The sequence below is a fragment of the Apus apus genome, chromosome 1 (genome assembly GCF_020740795.1).
Source record: "Apus apus isolate bApuApu2 chromosome 1, bApuApu2.pri.cur, whole genome shotgun sequence".
In the NCBI taxonomy this organism is placed as follows: domain Eukaryota; kingdom Metazoa; phylum Chordata; class Aves; order Apodiformes; family Apodidae; genus Apus; species Apus apus.
This window is the reverse complement of record NC_067282.1, coordinates 166,899,298-166,921,965: the sequence shown is the minus strand read 5'-3', so window position 1 is coordinate 166,921,965 and position 22,668 is coordinate 166,899,298. Positions and strand designations below refer to the sequence as shown.

At 37.5% G+C, this 22,668-nt stretch overlaps 1 protein-coding gene across 9 annotated transcripts in view; it reads right to left on the bottom strand.

Annotated features, from left to right (window-relative positions):
• Window positions 1-9,368: 9,368 nt before the first annotated feature.
• CAPS2 (calcyphosine 2) overlaps window positions 9,369-22,668 on the bottom strand; it is a 32,775-nt gene continuing 19,475 nt past the window's right edge. For 7 of the 9 annotated variants that reach the window (XM_051631735.1, XM_051631742.1, XM_051631763.1 and 4 more), the window contains 8 exons: window positions 22,504-22,597; window positions 20,353-20,468; window positions 19,283-19,384; window positions 16,902-16,975; window positions 14,073-14,227; window positions 13,424-13,543; window positions 11,978-12,074; window positions 9,369-10,674 (listed from right to left, as the gene is read on the bottom strand). In XM_051631735.1, the coding sequence (XP_051487695.1) occupies window positions 10,499-10,674; window positions 11,978-12,074; window positions 13,424-13,543; window positions 14,073-14,227; window positions 16,902-16,975; window positions 19,283-19,384; window positions 20,353-20,468; window positions 22,504-22,597 (934 nt within the window). In that variant the 3' untranslated portion in view covers window positions 9,369-10,498. The remainder of the gene's footprint in view (window positions 10,675-11,977; window positions 12,075-13,423; window positions 13,544-14,072; window positions 14,228-16,901; window positions 16,976-19,282; window positions 19,385-20,352; window positions 20,469-22,503; window positions 22,598-22,668) is intronic. The other 2 variants (XM_051631773.1, XM_051631809.1) reach the window with 1 other exon arrangement.

The window sequence follows — 22,668 nt, the reverse complement described above, 5'->3', positions numbered from 1 at the left end:
GAAGTTTTTCCCTCCTAATTTTTTTCATGCTACTTTGTAGACAAGATTGCCCAAATCTGAACAGAGCTGTCTACTGCCATGGAAACAGAAAAGTATTCTCAAGAGATAAACACTGCATCTCCCCTGCTTGTGCTTCAGTTTTGCTCACTGAAGTCAGAGGTGCTGGCACAGATTTCTGCAACAATGTAAAGTGGCCCATTACCCTACCTGGTAGGGGAGAACCGACTGGGAAACCAGATCCCTTGCAGGTAGCATGGTCATCACATCGTACGTGGAGGCAAGGTGCTGGTCAGGTAGAGAAGTCTTGGCAGAATCAGCCTGACTAACTCTTAGTTAGTAGCCCATCTCAGTATAAGGAGAATAAAATTAGGATGTAAACTTGCAAGCTGATTTCTTAAGTTTCCACATGTCCTTAAACAAGTCAGTTTATATACTTAAGTGCAGAGTAAAACCATATTGGTCACACAGACCATGCCATGTCCATGCTAATTTTTTAAACATTTCAGCAATGTTTGATACCCCTGAGAGCTTTTCCCAGTACCCTCCTAACTTTTGCTTGTCAGTTTAGCTATGCTTATTTCCCTAAGCTTTTACATATTCAACAAGAGGAACACACATGCCTCTAAAGGTCTGGAAGACCCTGCTTTTTCTACAGAATAAGCAGACAGCCTAAAGACTGTAGCAGCACAACAGAGATGCCTAAGCAGCTGCCTAAACTTAAGCAGCACACTCATGCCAGTGACTAATCAAGACCTTGTCACATCCAACCATGGCTCTGCTTCTGGAGACTGGCTTGCTTTAACACCTGCTTCATCCCCCTACACCTTGAAAGCACACAGGGTAGAATGAGCTGAGAGTTTAATAAATCTTAAGATATTTTCACTTCAAAATCATAGCACACGAGTCGCATCGTGGGTACAAGCTTACTGCCAGCCTCTGGTGGGAATTGAGGGTGTCAGTTTTGTAACCTTCACCCTTCTACTTCATTTGCAATTCAGCAGTTGGCAGGACTGGCAGAGAGACAGAAGTCAATCTGCCATTGCTGAAGCAGGGAAAACTGTTTCAGTATGCAAGACAGCTACCAGCAAGGCATGCACGAGGAAGTCCCTTACTGCCACTTTGTTCCACTTGGCTTCTCATCTGCTTTTTCCCCAAGATGAAGGTTAACAACAACAATACACACAAAAGCAACAGCAAAATCTTTCCTATTATGTTTTTAGTAAATGTTGACCATTAAAATGGAAGAAGCACTGCCATATTGTGTAATAGCTATTTTTTAAAAACCTTTTGTAGTCAAGAAGTATCACATGGGAGATTCAAAGGACCCTTCTTAAAATAAATAAATAAACATATATATATATATTCGAAAGATCTTTTATTTGGGAGTTTCCTAAACATAGAAAATCCTCATAATAGTTTATACCTCTACCTATCTAGAGCTCTGCCTTCATATTTATGCTAACCAATGCAGAGACAAAGATTTGCTCTGACTTTTCAATAATCTTTTCATTCTAAAATGTTATTATTGTTATTTGTTAAGCAAGAAGCAACCTGAGATGTTCGTAGATACATGAAATATTAGCTGCTTGTATCATTAACAGAATATTCCCTCCCTTCCCTCCTCATCTCTTCTCTCTTTTATACCTTTTCCGACTCAGATTTTACATTTTCTAAGGCAAGGATTGTATCTCAAAGTAATCATGTGCACGGGGCCCAGCTCAGCCTGTGGCTCAGTTAGTTTTTAGGAGCTTCAAAGCTAGAAAACACATTAATGAAACAGTAACTGATGTATGTCCTAGCTCAAATATTTTCAGCATCAAAAGGAGAAGCACAGTGGAAATAAAAAAGGATGCTCTGAGAATGGAGCTGCCATCTTAAGTGTACCTTTAGGCTTCTTCCAATGCTGTGACTGAAGGATTGCTACCTTTCCTCTAGAAGAGGAAGCTCCAGCTTAAAATCAGGCAGTATAAAAATTCATGTGAATATTACACTAATCTTGGAAAAAAATGCCACTGCTTATCAGGTTCATTTACATTTTTTTAATAACTCCTTCGATTGGGCTTTTACTATTAATTTTGAAAATTGCTTAAGAGGTTCCATGCATGAGCTCACATCCTACAGACATGCAGCCTTTCCATGGGGCAAAACAGTTTCAAGAACACAGATGGACAAAAAGGCCTCTGGCCAGTCACCTCTCCCAGTGGAAAAGCATCACTGTGACCTGTTTTGGCAACAGGGCTGTCAGCTTCACAGTACAGAACTGACATAATGCTCTGCCAGTAGCACAAAGACTTGCCACCAGCCTCCATTTACTTTTTATTAAATTACTAAATTGCCATTTACCATGCCACTTTTTTGTTTGATGCATCTGAACATTTTCTATCAGGATAGATATTAGGAACGGGCAATTAAAAATCAGTCTAAACTGAGTATTACTATGTGGTTATTACTCTAGGTTACTTTCTTCAATGTCAGAACCATCTTTTCCCCCTGTAAGCTGCTCATATATGAGAGATATGAACACACCGTCTATATTAACTACAGCCCAGGAGCACAAGTCAATCTAACAAGTTATCCAAAAGTCTGTCTTTGAAGTAACAGTGCAAAGGAACAGTTTGAAGTCCATGATTATTCAGAACTAATATGGCTACTTTTTTTACCACTCCTTTCATTTTATTGAGAGAAAAATGCAATGAAGCCAAAAAGAAAAGAAGTTAGCAATCTTGATGCATTGCTCGCTAGTGTCTAAAGCAAACTTGTGGTCTGCTCCTTCAGGGTGAAAGGAAGTTCATAATTCTATGTATTATTCATTGTAGCTAATTCACTGGAAAGGAGGGAGAGGCACAGCCAAAATAATGCAGTAGTTACTTCGTGATGGGGCTGAAGAAAAATCTCACCTGGTAACAATGCTCTTTCACTATATTTACTAAACAAACCCTTCCAGTTCACTAGGGTGGAGGCCTAATATAAGTAAAAGGAAAAAAAAGAGAAAAAAAAAGAAAAAAAGAAAAAATGAAAAAAAAAAAGAAGACCAGGAAATAATAAAATTCCTGCATCTTGAACATTGTTCAAGAGAAGGGAGGTTTGGCTTGGGAATTGCAGTAGAGTATCTGTAGACTGCAGGTAGTCTTCCTGCAGTTCTGTGCGTGAGACAGGAGCAGTCATTAGCACACACATCTACATGTATTAAAGATACGTTTCAGTAAAGACAAAAGACTTTCCATCAAAAATAAACAATGATAAAATCTATTCTAATAAATATTTGCATACATTATTACATTACATGCCATTTATTAGTTGCATAATAAGACTGCCTGAAATGAGCTGCTGTTAAACATCTTACATTCCAGTTCAGTTTCTTGTGCCTAATGTAGGGCATCACAGTCAGCACAAGAAAAGCACCAACTGGCTCTTAAAGGAGAATAATGAGAATGAACTAAACACGTCCAGTTAATGTAATTTTCCTAAGCAGTCATATGTACCAGGCTTCAGATCAAAGAGGATGTAGTAATAAGATTCAAAGCTGTTGCACAAGGAAAGGATGGGATAGCAGAAACAGTAATCAGCTTAAACTGAAGCAAGAACGATTCAGGTTAATCAGTAGGGAACTTTTTCTAACATGAAGTGCAATGAAGCAATAGAACAGATTACCTAGGAATATGGAGGGGTCTCCATCCCAGGTGAGAAGAAGGCAGAAACACTACTTTTTTTTCCAGATAATACAGGATAACAGAGCAGATAACCTCATAAAACATCTTCCAGACTGTTTTCTTCTGACTGTACGTGAAGAGAGATAATTTCCTCTGACCTGTACTACTGGGTAGGTTTTTCTTCATGGCTGGTGTTCCAGAGGGAAAAGTCAAAATATACAAATAAACAAAACATACTAATAAGTAGTGATGTTATCATAGCTTCTGTTTGCTTTTATCTGCCCTGTCTCCTCTCCCCCAGGGATTTTTGTTGCTGGATGTTACTTCATCACAGAATCACATTTTTATTTATTTCAGAAAAGTCTTTAGGTTTATGGCTCTTACTGGAGAAGAAAGATGTTCCTGAAAGAAAAGAGTCTGCAGGCATTTCAAGATAAAATTAGAAAATAGAATTTAGAAATCATATAGTCTGAAAAAAAGGGCTAAGAATCGGAAAAGAAACACATGGACTGCATCAAAACAAGTGTGGCCAGCAGATCTGAAGTGACTCTGCCCTTCTACTCTGTCCTGGTGAGACCTCACCTGGAGCACTGCATCCATCTCTGGAGTCCCCAACAAAAGAAGGATGTGGACCTGTTGGAGTGTGTCTACAGGAGGGCAACAAAGATGATCAGAGGGCTGGAGCACCTCTCCTATGAAGACAGGCTGAGGGAGTTGGGGTTGTTCAGCCTAAAGAAGAGAAGACTCTGGAGGGACCTTATAGTGACCTTCCAATACCTGAAAAGGGTCTACAAGAAGACTGGGGAAGACCTGTTCACTGGGGCATGTAACAATAGGGCAAGGGGTAATGGTTTTAAGCTAGAAAAAGGTAGATTTAGGTTGGACATTAGGAAAGAGTTCTTTAATATGAGGTTGGTGGATCACTGGAAGAGGCTGCCTAGAGAGGTGGCGAAGACATTCAAGGGGCTCTGTGCAATCTCTTCTAGTTGGAGATGTCCCTGTTTATTGTACGGAGGTTGGTCTAGATGACCTTTAGAGGTCCCTTCCAACACAAGGCATTCTGTGATTCTACGATATGGAAAGATCATTATCCAGCACTGATAACTGATTTCCTTCTCACTGACTTGGTTTTAATAAATTAACAACACACTTTTCTGGGTGCTTATTTCCCTACAGTTATTTGAATCTATGCAACAATTATATTTAAAACAGATATTTCCCAAAAGCGTATTCAACCTATAGAAAGCAGACTACTGTAACCTAGTTACAAATGTGTTGCTGTGTCAGATACTTCCATAATGTTGGTTCTAAAGGGGAAAAAAAAAAAAAAGTTACACTGTAGCGTTGGTTCGACCTCTGTTATTGTTCCTTTTGCTCATGAAACACTGAGAAAGGAGAAGTCAAGAATGTCTAGTGGATGAAAACAACTTCAGTATTCACAGCTGAAACCTGTGGTTAATCACTAGCATCTACAAGGCAAATACTATTGTCAAAGGAAATTACTTCAGGGGAATAATTTACCAATGTGAGTGCAGTATTTAATTCATGCCAAGACAAATCGCAGGATCCCAGAATTAGTCATAGGAGTCATTAAGTATTCACTTACCTGACAGATGTTGTAAGGAAAGGGAATACAGCTTTAAGATAAATCTCCACAGTTGCTATTTTAGTTTCCACTAATTTTAACCTGTACTTCCCTATAACGGCCTGGAGTTTCCCACATAAAGTGTAAAACACTGTAAAACAAGTATCACCTGTGGCATGCTCTTCCCAGAGTGACTTTTGTGAGGGCCTTGGCCCGAACTCTTAAATAAGAACATGTATGGAATTACCAACAACCTCCTCAGAAATGGGATAGATAAAAAAGGACTCCAGAACAGCAGACTCTCTTCCAACAACCTTGGAAGAGAAATTTTGAACCTGAGTTAATCAGTTCCTGCTGGGTTTCATTCCCAGCTCACAACCAAACATGAAATGCAGCATAAAATAGAAGTACAGGGGAAAGGTGGGGAAGAGTCCCTAATTCCTTTTGCTTTCCTACTGGAAAGGAGCTCTTTGCCATTCCCTGCTTTTTGATCTCCCCCACTGCCCTGAGGTGTTTTAAGTCTTCCACCTAATCTGTCTTCATATCTTCTCCCTAGCTTGTCTCTGTCCAGCCTCTGCCCTCTCCATTCCACTTGCCTGCAGCAAGGCAGAACTAAGTAGCTGACATTTTAAAAAGTTAGTATGAAGAGCAGCTTTGCCATGAAAGGCATGATCTTGTCTTCTAGCTTGGCACGTTGGTAGGTAGCTACATGTCTGCAAGAAGTCTTCCCACAAGCCCGTTCCAACACGGGTTATGAAAGGAGGCCACCACTGCAGCAGTTATCAAAGAGTTATCCCAGCAGATGTCAGCACTGGGACCAAAGTGGGCACCTCCACCTCTCCCAGCCACAAAGTCCGTCCTTCTCACCAACGCTTGTGAGGGGCTGCCTGCTCACCTCAGCTGTCTAAAGGAGAACCTCTTAGGTCTCCGTATCCTTATTCCTGGTACTAGGAATGAGTTGGCCAAAGAGGTTCTTTCATACTACTCAAAAGGGCAGTTCAAAAGCAGCACCAAGTTTCTACAGGGAGAATCCTTATTAGCAAAGCATCTAAAGCAGCACAACTTCTAAACACCATTTTTTTCTGTATTTTTCAGAGTCTCTCAGGTTCCTCTTTTTGCTTCTTAAACTGAGAATGGGTATGACAGCAAAAGGTCAGAAGACATGAGATAAAAAAATACATAAGCCAGCAAAGGTCCTAAAATATTAAACATTTCATTAGAGTGCGGCCTGAAAAAATCAAACCACAAAAAGATGCCTATTACTTTCCTTATTTTGAAGATGCTTCTCTGTGGATACTGGACACACAAAATTCTGCTCGTAGCAAAAATTAATTCCATCCAAACTATAACACATGAACGAGGAGGAAACAAGCCAGAAAACAGGTACCCGGATACTATAAATTCCAGGCAAAACCAACAAATACTATAAATAAACATTAAGAAACACATAATAAGTTGTTTTGTTGTTTTTTTTTTTCCCCTGCAGGGTACTTCGCTATGATCAAAAAGGGGTACAACAAAAGTATAGAAGCCAAAAACCAAAATATTTCATAGGGTCCTCATGTAGATACTGTCTTGCCACATTTATTTCCTAAGTATCTTCCATTTCAGCTAAAATTTTGACAATTTCTCCATGGAAAAAATAGCCTAAATACATCTAGAAGGAAATTCCTGTTGCCTCTTTCATCACTGGAGATGTCTAATGATTACAAGAGTCCTTCTGACTCAGCTTCTCAAAGTGGTTAAGAACATGGAAAGCAAATACAAAATTATCTCCGTCTCTATATTGCTGAGTATGAAGGAGTGGAAGGATAAATTATGAAAGTAGTGTCCAGAAAAAATGCATGCAATTTACTATGTTCTCTTTTTCTGCCATAGAAACTTACCTGCTTTTTTTTTTTTTTTTTTTTCTATGGCCTTAAACAGACCAACATATAATCAATCAGTTTTAGGCTTTCTCTTTTACTACCTAGACATAGCATGCTTTAAAAAAAAACAAACACAAAAAAACAAGCAAAAAAAAAAAAAAAAAAGCCAAAAAAACCACCAAACCAACCAACCCCAACAAACCAAATAACCAAACCCCAAAACCCCCTCAAAACTAACATCCCCCAAGCCCCAAAATGGAAGAGCACCTTAATACAAACACACAGTGGAACATAAATTTTTTTTTTTTTTTGGTTTTATGGCTTCAAATTCCCACAACACTTGATGAGTTGGCAGTGACTCTCATGGAAGAGAAATGAGTTTGTGAGTGTGAATCAGTAAGGACACCTCCTCTCAGCAACAAATCGACCCCAGCTGAAGATGCCACATTTCCATTAGCTGACAAAGTGAAGCTACTGAAGTTTTGCCCACGTGCCTGTGTTTTGCTTTTTTAAAATGCTCTTAAACATTCCAACTAACATTGCCAGTGCATATTCATTTGATGAAGTGGTCATGGAGCTTGAGAATGAGGAGTTACATCACTTCATTCATTTGCACTTGTCTCCTGGGAGCGTGCGCATCTAATAGGACAAAATATGTTTGAAGCATAATGCACTTCTGAGATTCTCAATTACAGCAGGTTGTGAAGCCTTTTTAGTGGAAGTGTAAATCAGATTGGCATGAAGACAACTGGTTTTATTAAGCTGTGAGTTTCAGGAAATCAGCCAGCCCACTTCTCTGAGAAAAGCACTTTTAACTAAGAACATATCATAATTCAGAACACATGGGCAATTCTGAGAAAGGCAACCAAGTTTTGTCTGAAACACACTTAAAGGCAGCAAACCCCAGCGGACACCTCCAGAAAGTTTCAAACTACAAAGCATTGCTCAAAGAAAAGGATTCAGGTTCATGGAAAAGAGAAGAGCAAATTGGAATGCAAATAATCCGGGCATTGAGACCACTGTTAATGAAAAGAAGCTAGACATGACAGACTCTGGTTTGAATACAGTTTCTGTGTTTTTCTACTAACTGTAAGCATGGTAGGCCAGCCTGGGGTAGAAGTTGCTTTTAATTCTTTGTTACCGTCTTAAGCTTGGACAATGAAAAACAGAGCAGATGGAAAAATACTTTTGTGAACTCCATTAAAAACTCACCTGACATCATACCTGACATTTTGAGGCATCCACCGATGCATATTTGACCTCATAATTAATAGAAATTATATACCTACCATGTTTTACATAATTATCAGAGTACCTACTTGTCTCTTCAGAAAATTTCTGACCTTTAGAATTTATTGTAGATTACCCTGTTGAGAATCTGACTTCATATTAAGAAAAAAAAAACCAAAACATGACTATCAAAGCTATGGAAATAATGTTTTTATAACAGCACCTCATTTTAGTGGTAAGAGCAAAATAAAGAATGCTTACTTTCAGCAGACCTCTGCTGATAGCAGGTCCATTAAGGATACATCCACTTGTCATCTATTTTTCTCTTCTGTAGAATAATGTGAAATAATCTTCCTAAAAGCACTGCAAAAACATTGAAGACTTGCAAAAATAATTACGTCAATACCCCATTTCACATTCACATTTATGAAACTGAGCTACCATTTTTTCCACTCGTACAACTCTCCTAACTGAACAAGTCTAAACAGAATAAGTGACCCTTTGAAAAACTAATAAAAATGCCACTTGATATTTTTCACTTATTTGATCAGACACATTAACAAGCAGTTTCCTGTAAAACCAGCTGAAGTCGCCCTTCTCAGAATCACTAGTTCCAAGACCAGTAATTACAGAATCTTTCCAGCAAGAGAAATTCCAGCAGGAGCTGGGAGTAAGAAAATCGTAATGAGACACCTCAGAATTCCTGCTTAGAACAAGCATTGACAGTATTGCCTTTTCTCTGTAAATCAAGACATACAAACTTTTGCAGCCTCAAAAGAACCCCCCAAAATCCCACACCTGAGGATATAAAGTAGAAACTACGATTCTTGTTACACTTGAGGACAGGGTACAGACAATGACACCACAGTAACACAAAGTGCTATATCCAGAATAAACCAGTCTGCCACACAGGGATCAAAGACCCTCATGTCAGCACTGCCCTTAATTTCTTATGAAACACAAATTCTGTCTCAGAGGAAGGTTCTTATATATTAGACTTATATACAAAGTCAAAACCAGGCAGATAAGCACAGAGGAAAGAAGTATGTTTTTATTGCATATTCTAAGGAATGCAGTTCAACATACAGTTAATTTAGATGACAGACATATTGAAACTGAAGGCTTTCTCTCTATGTAATTAATAATAATACATTTTTTATTTCTTAACACAAATAATTTTACAGAATTAACAACATACATTATATTGAAAAGTGTATCTGGCTGAATATTTGAAATAGCAAGGAATATTTCAATTCATTATTTCATTTTTGTTGTGACAGAGGCGCTTTTTTTCTGGTTTTTATTTTCAAAGTAGATAGGAAATGCTGTCTATCAGTTTGAAGAAGGATATCATTGCTAAGGTTTAGTTAAAAAATCATAGCAACAGAAAATACAGAAATCAGATACTTAAATATAAATTATTTGTTTTGAAAACCACTTAGCAAAAGAAAGGAATGAGGAAGTGCATTATATAATATATGTGTGCTTAGTAAAACCTGTGTGATTCAATGTTCAGCTTCACATGCCTGATGAAAAAATCAGATCAGTCAAAATGGTCCACACAGGAGTTCAAAGGCTAATTGGTGTGAACACCTCTGTGCTTTCAGTACTGCAGACATCCTCACAATTGGAAAAGGATGACTTGCTCTCTTTGCAGGCTAAGTACCAGCATAAGAACCAAGAAATGAGACAAAGAATGTTATAAGAATAAACGTGTGGGGTTTTTTTATAAGAAGAAAACTCTGAAGAAAAGCTACAATTAATCTTTATACAAATCTAAATTCAAAGCTTTTCACAATGCATCATAAAACTAAACTGTATCTTGCATCTATTCTTGCATTTTAGTTTGTAATTCCCTCTTATTTTAAAATAGGCCACTTGATTCTAGTATCAAATTATGCCTTTGGGTATGGGGAACAGTCTTTATTATTTCCAAATAAAAGGAATTAACAGCATTTATATTTATAAAATAAATATTTTATATTTTAGCATGGCTCAACAGACACTAAGACAATTGCCATGTATGATTCTGAAAGCATCTACAATTTTCAGTCCCTGAAATTAGTTTAAGACACTATCAAGTGATGCACATCAAGACTAAATCTGCCCTTATTTGGCTCCCTCTTTGTTTAGAAAATGTCTCTTCTTTTTTGTTGTCTTCCACTCTAAATTCCCCAAGGATTCCTCAAGATATTAACAAAATCATCATCATCCATGATTCCAATACTTAATCCTTCATAGTAATCTTCAAACTCAGAATAGGACACTTCATTGGGATTGCTGCAGGACTCTCCTAGTGTTTCTAGAAAGGATGATTTAATTTCTTCTTCTGTAGCTTTGCCTATGAAAGTATATTTTTCCATTAAATACATTTACAAGAACAGTGAATATATAGTATTTCATATATTTCAGGCAAGAAACTTCTAAATTTTAGCTTGAAAATATTTTTTCTTGAAGAAATTCATTGTTCTAAGTTCAAAATGAGTCAATGGCTCACTTAATACCAGCTACAGGAATCATTCTACTTTAATAGCACACGATAGCATTAAATATCAACTGAAGTATGAAGCCACAGTGAATTTCAACAACTATGAGATCAGGAACATTTTTTTAGTTCAAATGACTGCAAAAACTGAATATCCATTAGTAAACCAAAATTTTGCTCATTCAGAAGTTACCTTGTAATAAAGTGTCTGTTTAATGTAATACAAGTTCCAAGTTCTAAGAAAACCTTAAGACGCAAGTTTGCATTCAAAAAGTGCTCTGCAATTCACAGGTTTGTTTTAGCAACTTAATAAAGTTTATACTAAAGGTGATTTCATAGCATTGAGAACTAAATATTGAAAAAATATACCATTGTAGCACTGGAAAAAATTGCATGTGTAACAACATCTCTGTACCACCATGTATCTTCATGTGTTACCATTAAAATCACTGGGAATACAAAAGTCATATAGTTCATAGGTGAAACAGAAAGGGTCAGAACACTAGGGAGACTTTCCTAATGACCAGTTTGGTACACGAAGATGCCATTTTAGAAACTGACATACAAGTATTCAAACTTTTATTACTCTTCCAACAGCAGAGTTGAAACATTTTTGAGAATCCTGAAAAAAATAATGAAGATACCAACAGTTCCCCTGTAGGGGATGACAATCCTGTCCCAGAAATAAACGGATAATTTATTCATAAGGAACTTCAAGTGTTGAGTACATTCCATCTCAGCCAGTAACCTTGCATATTTTGATGGAAAACAGTAATAGGAAAATGAGAGTATCCTCCTCAGTGAAAACTACTATTATCCTATGTGTCACGGATAACTTGCACACCAAAGCTGAGAACTAACTACTTAAATGTAGTGCTACACAGGTAGGAAAAATAACTACTCTGCATATATGCAGTATCTCTAGCTTGATAAAATGCAAGTATTAAAATTGTGTATATGAACTCCATTACTATTTATAGTCATGTTCCAGTTAGACACACCATAGGTCATCAGAGGAAAAAAAGTTCTCTGCAACAGCTCGTCTAAGCCAATATGAGAACGGTTTCCATTTGTAACTAGTTTCTGGATCTGGCATCTCTGCTAATAAGATTACTTCAATAATTACAGATTTATTTATATTTTTATTCATGTGAATTACCTGCCAATACTAGAGGATGTTTCTTTGCACAGTAACATTTCCTGATATCTACCATAGGCACACTCCCAGTTTTGTTGAAATCTAGTTTCATATAAGCCTAAAAAGGGGAAAAAAAAAATCATATAAACATATATGGGAAAAAACCAAATAAACAGTGGAAAGATATAAAGATTAAATATCCTTAACTACCTAGCGCATATTTTTAGATCTTGTGCAATGGATTATGTCAATTTACCTATTTTATGTTATCCACCAGATACTAGAAAATTATTCTAGACTATGGAATTTCATTATTATTTTATCTCAACAGCTTCCACATCAAATGTGGTCCCCTCACCAACTCAAAAAAATGTTGAGTCTCCTCTCTAAAATTTCTAGCTCATCCTTAGAATTGGAAGTTGAGCTGCTTTCCTTCTGCCTCCTCCAACAACTAAGATTCCTGTGTCATTCTGACAGGCCTCAACACAGCCTCTTCAGCACTGCTAATAGCTTCATTTCCATTTCAGCTTACTGAAATACACACACTTGATACGTAAGGCTAGAAGAGTCAGATCCTCCAGGATTAAAAGTATGAAATTGTGTCCAATTTTTCTTGATCTAGGTATCCAGTCACTACTCTATTGGCTGTTTTTTAATCAATGTTTCATACTGCAAACAGCTCCACATTACATTACAGACATACAAATAAAGGCATTTGAAATACAGGAAGTCTCATAAATGTAAGGCAGGTCTCAAAGGAAGCAAGTATTATTGCCTGTATTTCAGACACTGAGGTAAAAAAAAAGTCTGCCAATAGATAGAGTGATCTGCCAAAACAAGGAATCAGATTTCTGAAAGAGATAGTTTAAGGGTGCTAGACACTTTATATACTGAACTGAATGGTAAGAATAGCACTCATGTGCAAGAATTCAAAATAATAAAGGAATTAATTGTAGAGTTCAAAATCAATTAATTCAACAATGGAGCAGCAAACAGTATTCTATTTTATATTTACTTCAACAAACTGATCTGAAAGTTTAAAAAGTCAATTATTAGATGCACAATTCAAGGAAAACAAACCAAAACCAAAACAAAACAAATAGTAAAATAACAACAACCAGAACACACAATCATGGAATGGTTTGGGTTGGAAGGGACCTTAAAGATCACCTAGTTCCAAACCCCCTGCACAGGCAGGGGCACCTCCTGCTAGATCAGATTACTCAAAGCCCCATCCAACCTAGTCTCGAACACTTCCAAGGAAGAGGCATCTACGACTGCCCTGGGCAACCTGTTTCCATGTCTCACCACCCTCATAGCGAAGAATTTCTTCCTAATGTCTAACATAAATCTACTCTCTGTTTAAAGTCATTAACCCTTAAACCATGCCCTTAAACATGACAGATACCTAAGCCCAAATTTAGACCACAAAATATCTACAGCTAGAATATCTGCAACAAAACTTACTTTTCTTACAAATGCTTTCCGATATTCATTCATTTCTCCAAATACAGCACGAGTAAATTCTCCATAGTTGACTTTATCACTCTTGCTATCATCAAGAATAACCCACAAAGATTCAAAGTCCTGCAATTTAAAAATATTTTATTATTCACTATGTCTTAGAATGAAGCACTTGCTGTAATAGGAAATTACAGTATTCTCACAAAAAAAACCACAAAACCAAACAAGTTCCAAATAAAAAATTACTCCAAGATTCATCAAAATAATGTGAGCTCATCATTAGTCACTAAATGACCATAATTCACATTATTTGCAGTTTTGATACCTGTGGGCTATTTTTAGAACATAATATATAAGAACCAAGAAAAAAAGATAAATCAATAGCATCATATACATTATTTTTAACAGCTAAAAAAAAAAAAAAAGAAAAAAGATTACTGCAATCCCACTTGCTTCTTCATTAGGCAAAAAGATTTTAAAGTTTATTATTATTTTTTCTTACTTTTAAGAATTTCACATAGGACTGAATGTAGAAGGAGGATAAAAGCTTGCAAAAAATAGCTATTAAGCTCCAGATTTAAGCAAAGAAAAGAAGTGTTTTCACAAATTAAAGTAAGATAATACCCATGATTACAGCTTCAGCTAGACTTACCTCTTCAGGTATTTCTAAATGAAATATTTTGAGAGCTTCTTTAAAGTCTGCCTGAGAGAGAAAACCACTTCTGTTTTTGTCTACATGTCGGAAATACTTTCCTAAGCCAGTTATAACCCGAACTCCTCTTTTCCTCAGTGGCTCTCTAAGTATACCTGAAAATTTAAGAGAAATAAAAGGCACAATGTTTACCTGAAGTTGGCCACGTGCTATGGAGTTGATATAAAAGTAAACCACAACTACTTACAATACTGCTGGTTAAAATAACACATCCACACATCCAGACTCCCTTATCTTTAATGAGTTGTCATGGTTCCTTGTCTCTCTCCTGCCTGGCTTGCCAATAAATGTTGTGGTTTGGGCCCAACACGACAACAAAAGAACAGCCTCATGGCCACTCACTCATCTTCCCCACACACACACACACTCTGCGATGAGGAGGACAAAGCTTGTGGATTGAGACAAAGGACAAGGAGAGTTCTTCACCAATTAAGGTCCCATGCAAAACAGACTCAACTTGGGGAAAAAATAATAATAATTTCACACTAATCAAACACACACAGGACACAGACAACACACAGAGCAGGGCTTGCATATGTTACCCCACCCCTCCCTTCTTCCTGGGCCCAAATCACTTTGTTCCCAGTTTCTCTCCCTCCTTCCCCCCAGCGGCACAGGGGGACAGGGGATGGGGTTTAGAGTCAGTTCACAGGCTGCTGGTTCTTGCTGCGTCATCCTCCTCGGGAAGAAGGATTCCTTACAGTTCTCCCCTGCTTCCCCGTGGGGTCCCTCCCATGGGAGAGAGTCCTCCACGAACCTCTCCTTCATGAGTCCTTCCCATGAGGTCTGGAGCTGCTCCAGCCTGGGCTTCCCACAGAGTCACGGGCTGCTTCGGGAACAAACTCCCCTGGCGCCAGGGTCTTCCAAAGCTGCGCAATCAGAGTCCACTGGCAGCAAATCCTCTGGCCACAAAATCCAAGTCCACTGACCAAGTTCACCCCTCCTGGCACCTTCAGGGAATGTTCCACCACGTTCCTCCATGAGTGCAGGGGGACAGCTGCCATCTTGCCATGGGTTGCAGGGAAACTCCTGCTAGAGCACCTTCTTCTCCTTCTTCCTCACCAACCACCAGCACTGCTCTTCTCCTCCAGCACAGCTCTTCTGCCCGCCCCGCAAGTCCTTCTTTGCTCAGGTGTTGTATCAGTTCTTTCATATGATATTCGCTGAGGCACATCTATTGTCCCTCTAATGGCTCCTTGGCTGGGTTTGGAGCAGGAGGAGCTTCTCAGCTTCTTAGGGGAGCCACTCCTATGGCCCTTCCCCCACTACCAAAAAACCCACCAAACCAAACCAGAACATGAGTGAATGTCACTTCAAAATGGAACCATGAGTTATTTAACATGTGAGTATTATTCCTATAAAGCACCAGCCAACATCTAAAACAATTTTTAAAGAGATCACAGCAGGAAAGGAAGAACGGATATCACCCTTTATGTGCTCAGATTATAAAACTGTACTTCTGTTAGAAGTGATAACATACCATGATTCAACATACAAAGCAATGTAGGAACACTACTGTGATAATGCCAAACATTCCATTATAGGACACACAGTTCCTCCTTCATTGTACAAACATATTTAATATGTCTGGAAACAAGAACAAATGTAAAGTAATTCTGCAAAATAATTCCAAAAGATAGAGAATGATTTCTATGGTAAAAATTACAGCCTTATCAAAATCTCTAGGTGGCAGGTTTACTTTAGGGTTGTCTGAGTTCCTCAGCATACTCTGTGAACGGAAATGATCTGCTATTAACATATCTTCAGATTACCTGTATATACAATTACACAGCAAATAGGGGAGGACAAAGACAAAAGTTTTTTCCATTAAAGTTCAAATGCAGACACATGCTGAAAGATGTCTTGAAGTATATACACATAGCCTTCTTCCAAGCCACACCAGCAAACCTTAGATGTAGTCAGGTAATAGAGCAATGAATTTTTGAGTCTATTATGCTATGGAAAACATGAAATAGCTAGAAGATTTTAAAACATTCCACATTTTTTATTCTAACACTTTTTATAAACAATGTCCAAGCAGATTTTAGTGACCAGAGTGCCTACTTAAAACAGGTTAAGCTAATGAGAGTAAACAATGGAGATTCAACACGATGGAAGCTGTTGAGTTCAACCATTTTTGCTGACCACAGATTACAAATAGAACACACAGCACTGCATAAACATCTTTCCATAATTTTAAACATAAAGCTATGCCTTTGTCCTAAAGACTGTAGGCAGGAACACGGTAAAATTTTAGTCCAGAATGTACGACTCAATTGCACTCACATATTTTAATAAACATAATATTAAAGACTATCAAAAACCAGCTGTGAATAGAAACAATGGCCCAAAGAAGAATCTAGCACAAAATTAACTGAAGAAATGAGATTGTCTTTGTGCATTTTGCCAATAACTCTTTTTAATTTAATGCCAGTTTAGCACAGGATCAGTGTTATGCTTCAGCATTTTTTTCACAGATTATGTCAACACAGGGATTAACATTTCAATTGCATTCATAATTATTCTGTACTGTCTCCATGATCTTTAGCCAGCCTGTGTATTTAAAGAAAGTGAAAGCAGAAAATATCCTTATTAATTATTTATTCTGGTATCAGATTCTAATAAATATTCTGATATCAGATTCTAATAAATATTCTGATAAATATATTTTGTTTAATTTAATTTACAATATTACTATTGTTCGTTGCATTGAGCTGTAAAGACAGAGATACAGAAATTAAAAATTAATGCCTTCTGGTAGACACGAACCTTGAATCTTCCTGAAAACTTCGCATTCATCAACCACTTGCTTGGAAGGCTCTTGCTTGAATTCCACAGAAGTTCTAAAATAAGAAAAATTCATCTTGGTTGGTAAAATGACATGTAATATAACTGAACTCAAAACAGCTGTAGTAAATTAAAAAAAAAAATTGAAGGCTATATTTGATCCTTATACTACCCTTATAAGCATGGTATCCAATTCCTAGAGTTTGAAATGGCACACATAAAAATCTTTGCTGAGCACCTGCAAACATGCAGAAATTCCTTTCTGAATACATTCCATTAGCAGCTCCTCTTCTAATTCATGAATCATGGATAATTCCTCCTGTGTAAAATCTCCAGAAATTTATTTCTACAGTCCTAATCTTCAGTTTCGGACACTGGAAGACTTTGTAAGCAACTCCATTTAGTTATCAATAGGAAAATAACATGAAGTAGCTAACAATCTCTCCTCAGAACAGAATTAGCAAGGTTGTAGACCAAAATGTGCATCAGCATATCTTAGGTATGATGTAGGAATTACGGTTAAATTCTGTGTTTTGTCTGACAAGTGTTTCCCTTCTGAGAAGGGCATCCCAGAAACCCCCACCAGAAATTATTACAGAGGTTGATAAAAAAATACTGTGGAAGAACCTATTGGGGAAAAAAAGAAGTCAAATAATCATTTCAGTCAGACTAGGAAGGCAAATGCAAAAGAGCTACTGTCAGCTTTGAGCTGCTTGCTCAGCAGTACTTTGCCAGGGGGTACTCCTCCTTATGCTTTCTGAGGCCCAAGACTTACCTCTCTGCTGACTATTAAGACTTTTCATCTCCACTTAGGGTACCTCCCATTATGAAGCCCCTAAAAGCTTCTCTATATCAAACCACCTAAACTGGAAAGTCAGCAACCACATACAGAGGACAGTTTACTCTCTCTAAAACACATGTAAACAAAAAAAGATTCAAAAGATTCATGGCTTGTGGCAGCAGGGCATAGCTGCTCCTCACAACATTAAGATTTTGTGGCCTGGACCTGAGCAGGATTCTCCATGAATGCAGTAATGGGGTAAGAAGACTCAAGAGTTTTGCAACAGAGAATACAGAGTTCAACAACATCCCCATTCAGAAGAAAAAGACTTCACAATCTGAAATTTAGTTACTAATGGAATAAACACAGAGGGAGTATAAAAAAGAAACAATTTGTTCCACCACAGGTAGCAGAAAATTCAAAATTGTAACTCAGTGAGCTTGTCTTCATTCTGGAGCCTTCAGATATAACACTGGATCAACTCCAAATTTCACAGGTATAAGATTAGCAACAAGTGAAAGAAAAAGCTGTTTACCAGAATGATAGACTTCTGGGATGTAAAATGTGTTACATAAACTATCTGAAATTAAAATATATTGTATTTTATTTCATGGAAATGTTGCAGAGAGAGAACAATTAGCACTAATCATCAAACAACTCTTTTTTTACATTTGAATTACATTTGAATTTATTGATTTATGTACTATTAGCTCACTATGACTCCTTTGCAAAGCTTTCAGTGTAATGGGACCTTAAAGTGAACACTACCATTAACTGAGAACAAGCTTCATGTGTTTTAAGCACTTGGAGAAAGAAAAATAATAGTCAGTTAAGTTGTTCTAACAAAAGTAGTCTTTTTATAGTGAATGTATTTAACTGAGATTCTGTTATTGCTGTTTCTAGTCGAGAAGGGATTGAAACATCTTATACAAGAGGAGAGGGTGGAAGAGCTGGGATTGTTTAGCGTGGAGAAAACTTGGGAGAACCTTGTCAGTGTGTATAAATCATAGAATGATTTGGGCTGGAAGGATCACCTAGTTCTAACAAGGTGCACAGGCAGGGACACCTCTCGCTAGACCAGATTACTTAAAGTCCCATCCAGCCTAGTCTTGAACACTTCCAAGGAGGAGGCACCCACAACTGCCCTGGGCAACCTGTTCCCATGTCTCACCACCCTCATAGTGAAGAATTTCTTCCTAATATTTAACCTAAATCTACCCCCTTCCAGTTTAATTTCCACTCATCCTATCACAATATGCCCTTGTAATAGTCCCTCCCCAGCTTTTCTGTAGGCCTCTTCAGATACTGGAAGACAGCTATGAGGTTCCCCCAGGGCCTTCTCTTCTCCAGGCTGAACAACCCCAACTCTCTCAGCCTGTCTTCATAGGGAAGAGGTGCTCCAGCCCTCAGATCATATTTGTGGCCCTTCTCTGGACTTGCTCCAATAGCACCATGTCCTTCTTATGTTGGGGGCTCCAGAACTCAACACCATACTCTAGGTGGGGTCTCATGAGAGCAGAGGGGGAGAATCACCTCCCACAACCTGCTGGCAACACTTTTTTTCATGCAGTTTGACACATACCTTACAGGAAAGAGTAAAGAAGATTGAGACAGGCTCTGCTTGGTGCAGCCCAGTGACAGGCCAGCAGACAATGGACACAAACTGAAACACAGGAGGTTCCCTCTGAAAATCAGAAAACACCTTTGTATTGTGAGGGTGACTCAACACTGGAAAAGGCTGCCCACAGAGTTTTCAGTCTCCATCCTTGCAGATAATTAAAAATCCAACTGGACATAGCCATGAGCAACCTGCTGCAGTAAAACCTGCTCTGAGTAAGGGGGTTGGACTAGAGACCCTCTTGAGGTGCCTTCTATGATGCCATGACTTTATGAAAATGTGTACCTTGTAGCATCTGCTGTCAGCTAACACTCCTCACGAAAATTTGAGTAGTCAAGTTCTGGCTGTATTACCAACACTGTTTAGTAACTTCCACGTTCAGGCAACACAGCAGTGCAATAACTGTTATATCAAGATTTTACTTGTACTAAGAACCAGTATACTCACAATAAAAGCCAGAAACCTCACAGAAAGATGATTCATTCCCTAGACAGTTTACTTCTGTACAGATATTAAGATGAGAAGATTGGCTACAAAAATAACACATACTCAAAGCCTAACCATCTGAAAAAGTTCTAAGAAATTCCCATCTTCCAATCCTTCCCCTGCCTATGTTCAAACACACTTACACTATCATGACTGATATCAACTTTTAATCTAAGCTTCACAGAAGTTTCAATGATAATGTTAACCACAAAAAAAATCCCATTTTTTTCCCAAATGTAGTATTTTAGTTCATCTCTTTAAAAAGGTTTCAGCATGACTTGTAGATAAGAAATCTGACTTGAAACAAAGCAACAGATAGTTTGATAATTAATTCTTTTTTTAAAACTACTCCTTATCACTCTGGAAAGTTACTGAATTATAGAACATCCACTAACAACTATTACTAATTTCTCCTAACAACAGCTTAAATACAGATTTTAATTTTCTTAAGCAATGTAAGTAATAGGATATTAGAAGCTCTTACTAAAAAAAAATCTTTTTTGCTTAAGGAAGGAAAGATAAGTTGAAAAACAGTTAGCTGCACTTACTTCAGAAAATCCATAGCTGCTTCATCAATAGTAATCACACGAAGAGTAAGAATTGGGTTCTGCTTAACACTTTCTGGAAGGCTATGATCAACACTTCGGAAAGTCAGGTTAGCTCCCTGTTGGTAAAGCATTCAATGATTTACAGATAGGTCATGTATTTCATAAAATATGTTCTGCAAGGCTTTCAGGCGGTATGATTGTTTAAAAGCCTTGGTATGAAATGATGAAAAGGTGAACCTAGTTCAGTTAGGTCAGTTAACCTTTTTAACAGAGCCTTTCTAGTACTAAATGAAAACAGCTGCAGGCTCCAAGATGACACATTATTCTCTACATAGAGGTTTGTCTATTAAGAGGGGCTACTGTTGCCTAATCTACAGCTGAAGAATATGAGACTACAGATTGTTGTTTCCTCAGCCAAGCTCTACTTTTCTATTTTTCTTTCCCTTCAATCTTTATGGGGTCTAAAACTCACTGTACTACAGGAAAGAGTCTCACAAGGTGCCACTTCGATACTATGAGAGCAAAGTTCTTTCAGGCTGGGAGAAACCCCCTACAGTTATTTTCAACCACCTAAATCACACTTGAGATGAACAAACAACTAAAAAGTAGCCTTCCCAAAGTTCAAATAATTTCTGCAATGCTTAACTATAAAGTTATTATTTAAATTAATGTCACTAATGAATATTGAATAACAACATGTTAATATTTTACAGTAATATAGAGTATTGGCCAGTATAGTCTCTTATGAGTATTACAAATTTCCCTTTCCTCCAAGCTGGGAATAGAGGACATATGTCATGTATCTTCCAAAGTTCATAGAATCACAGAATCATAGAATATTAGGGGTTGGAAGGGACCTCTGGAGACCATTGAGTCCAACCCCCCTGCCAGAGCAGAACCAAAGTTAAAGATGTTTTTTTGGTTTGGTAGAAGAGGGAAGGGGAGAGAAAGAAAAGGAGCAAACTAAAAGTAAAGAATGCTGAGAATAATAACTAAAAAAAGCACTAGGTCTAACTGCAATAACCCTGCAGACTTGGGTTATAAAGCTTCCAAAACTCAAACTAGGAAAGAGACAAAGACACTGTTATTGTGCAAATGTCTCGGTCATTTGGATTTCGTAGGAGACATTTTTGCAGATATGGAGATTCACAGGTATGACATCATTCCAAAGAGCTATCAAACATGGTACCAGTACATTTTCTGGATGGCTTTAAGATGCATCTTTATTCAGAACACATTTCCATCTGCAGGTTGAAATGATACACATGAGAATTAAGGAAAAAGAAAAAAAAAAGAAGCAAAAAGCAAAAAAACAAACTCTAAAAACATAGCTGCAACATCCATAGCACAGAGAAAGTAATCTGTTTCATCCTGGAAACACTTACATGGTAGTCACATGTAAACAGTTAGGACTAGGCAGTTAATTAGAAAAAAACTAAAAACTAATGCTGTCTTATTTTATTTTCAATATTTTATCCAAATATGCTTTTTGCTCTAAGCTCAGGATTTGAAGGAGAATGTAAAGAACTCACTGAAAACAACCTGCACTTGAAAAATTACTCAAATATTTATAAAGCAGAAACACTTAACCCAGTACAGAAGTGCAGAAGATGCAATATGATTTGTAGTCACTCGCCAGATTTGCTGGTAGATGAAGTCTACCATTGCTTCAAAAGCTCTCCCTAAACAGCTAGTGGTAAACACTTTCAAACTTTAGGTTAAGTCAAATTAACCTGTAATTTCATCATGTTAAAAAAAATATTAAATCATTGTCTCGGGTCAAAAATGGCATCAGACCTTGCAAAAGTTACTAGTTTTTAACAAGTACTTTGCTCTACTTCATCTTCAGGACCCTCCTTCCCGAGTTGATAATTTTGTCTACAAAAATGTTTACAATGTCTGCAGCCTTGTGCCCTCTAGTGGGAAAATTCCAAACTACAGCCTCATCTGAAGACAAAAGGGGACTCTCTTAAACGTGGAATTGCAAAATAATAACCCAGACTCCTGAAAAAATTTAACTGGAAAAAAACGTTACTGAAGGGAAAGACTTTTGATGCTCACTGAAAGCCAGATCACAGTTTGCAACTCGAATATCTAAACAGTACTTCCAAATCACCAACAAAATTGCCTTAACTTCAGCAGAATACTTACAATGTAGAAGTCACTAAGATCATAAGCTTTTCCCTTCTTTTGTCCACGTTGATGTTGATAAACTCCCTTCTGAATAAAAGGCAAAGCATTTTTTCTGTGAAATAATTCAAAACTGATGTTAAACTGTTTAAGTTTAATTAAGTTTCTTAGATACAGTAGAGATGT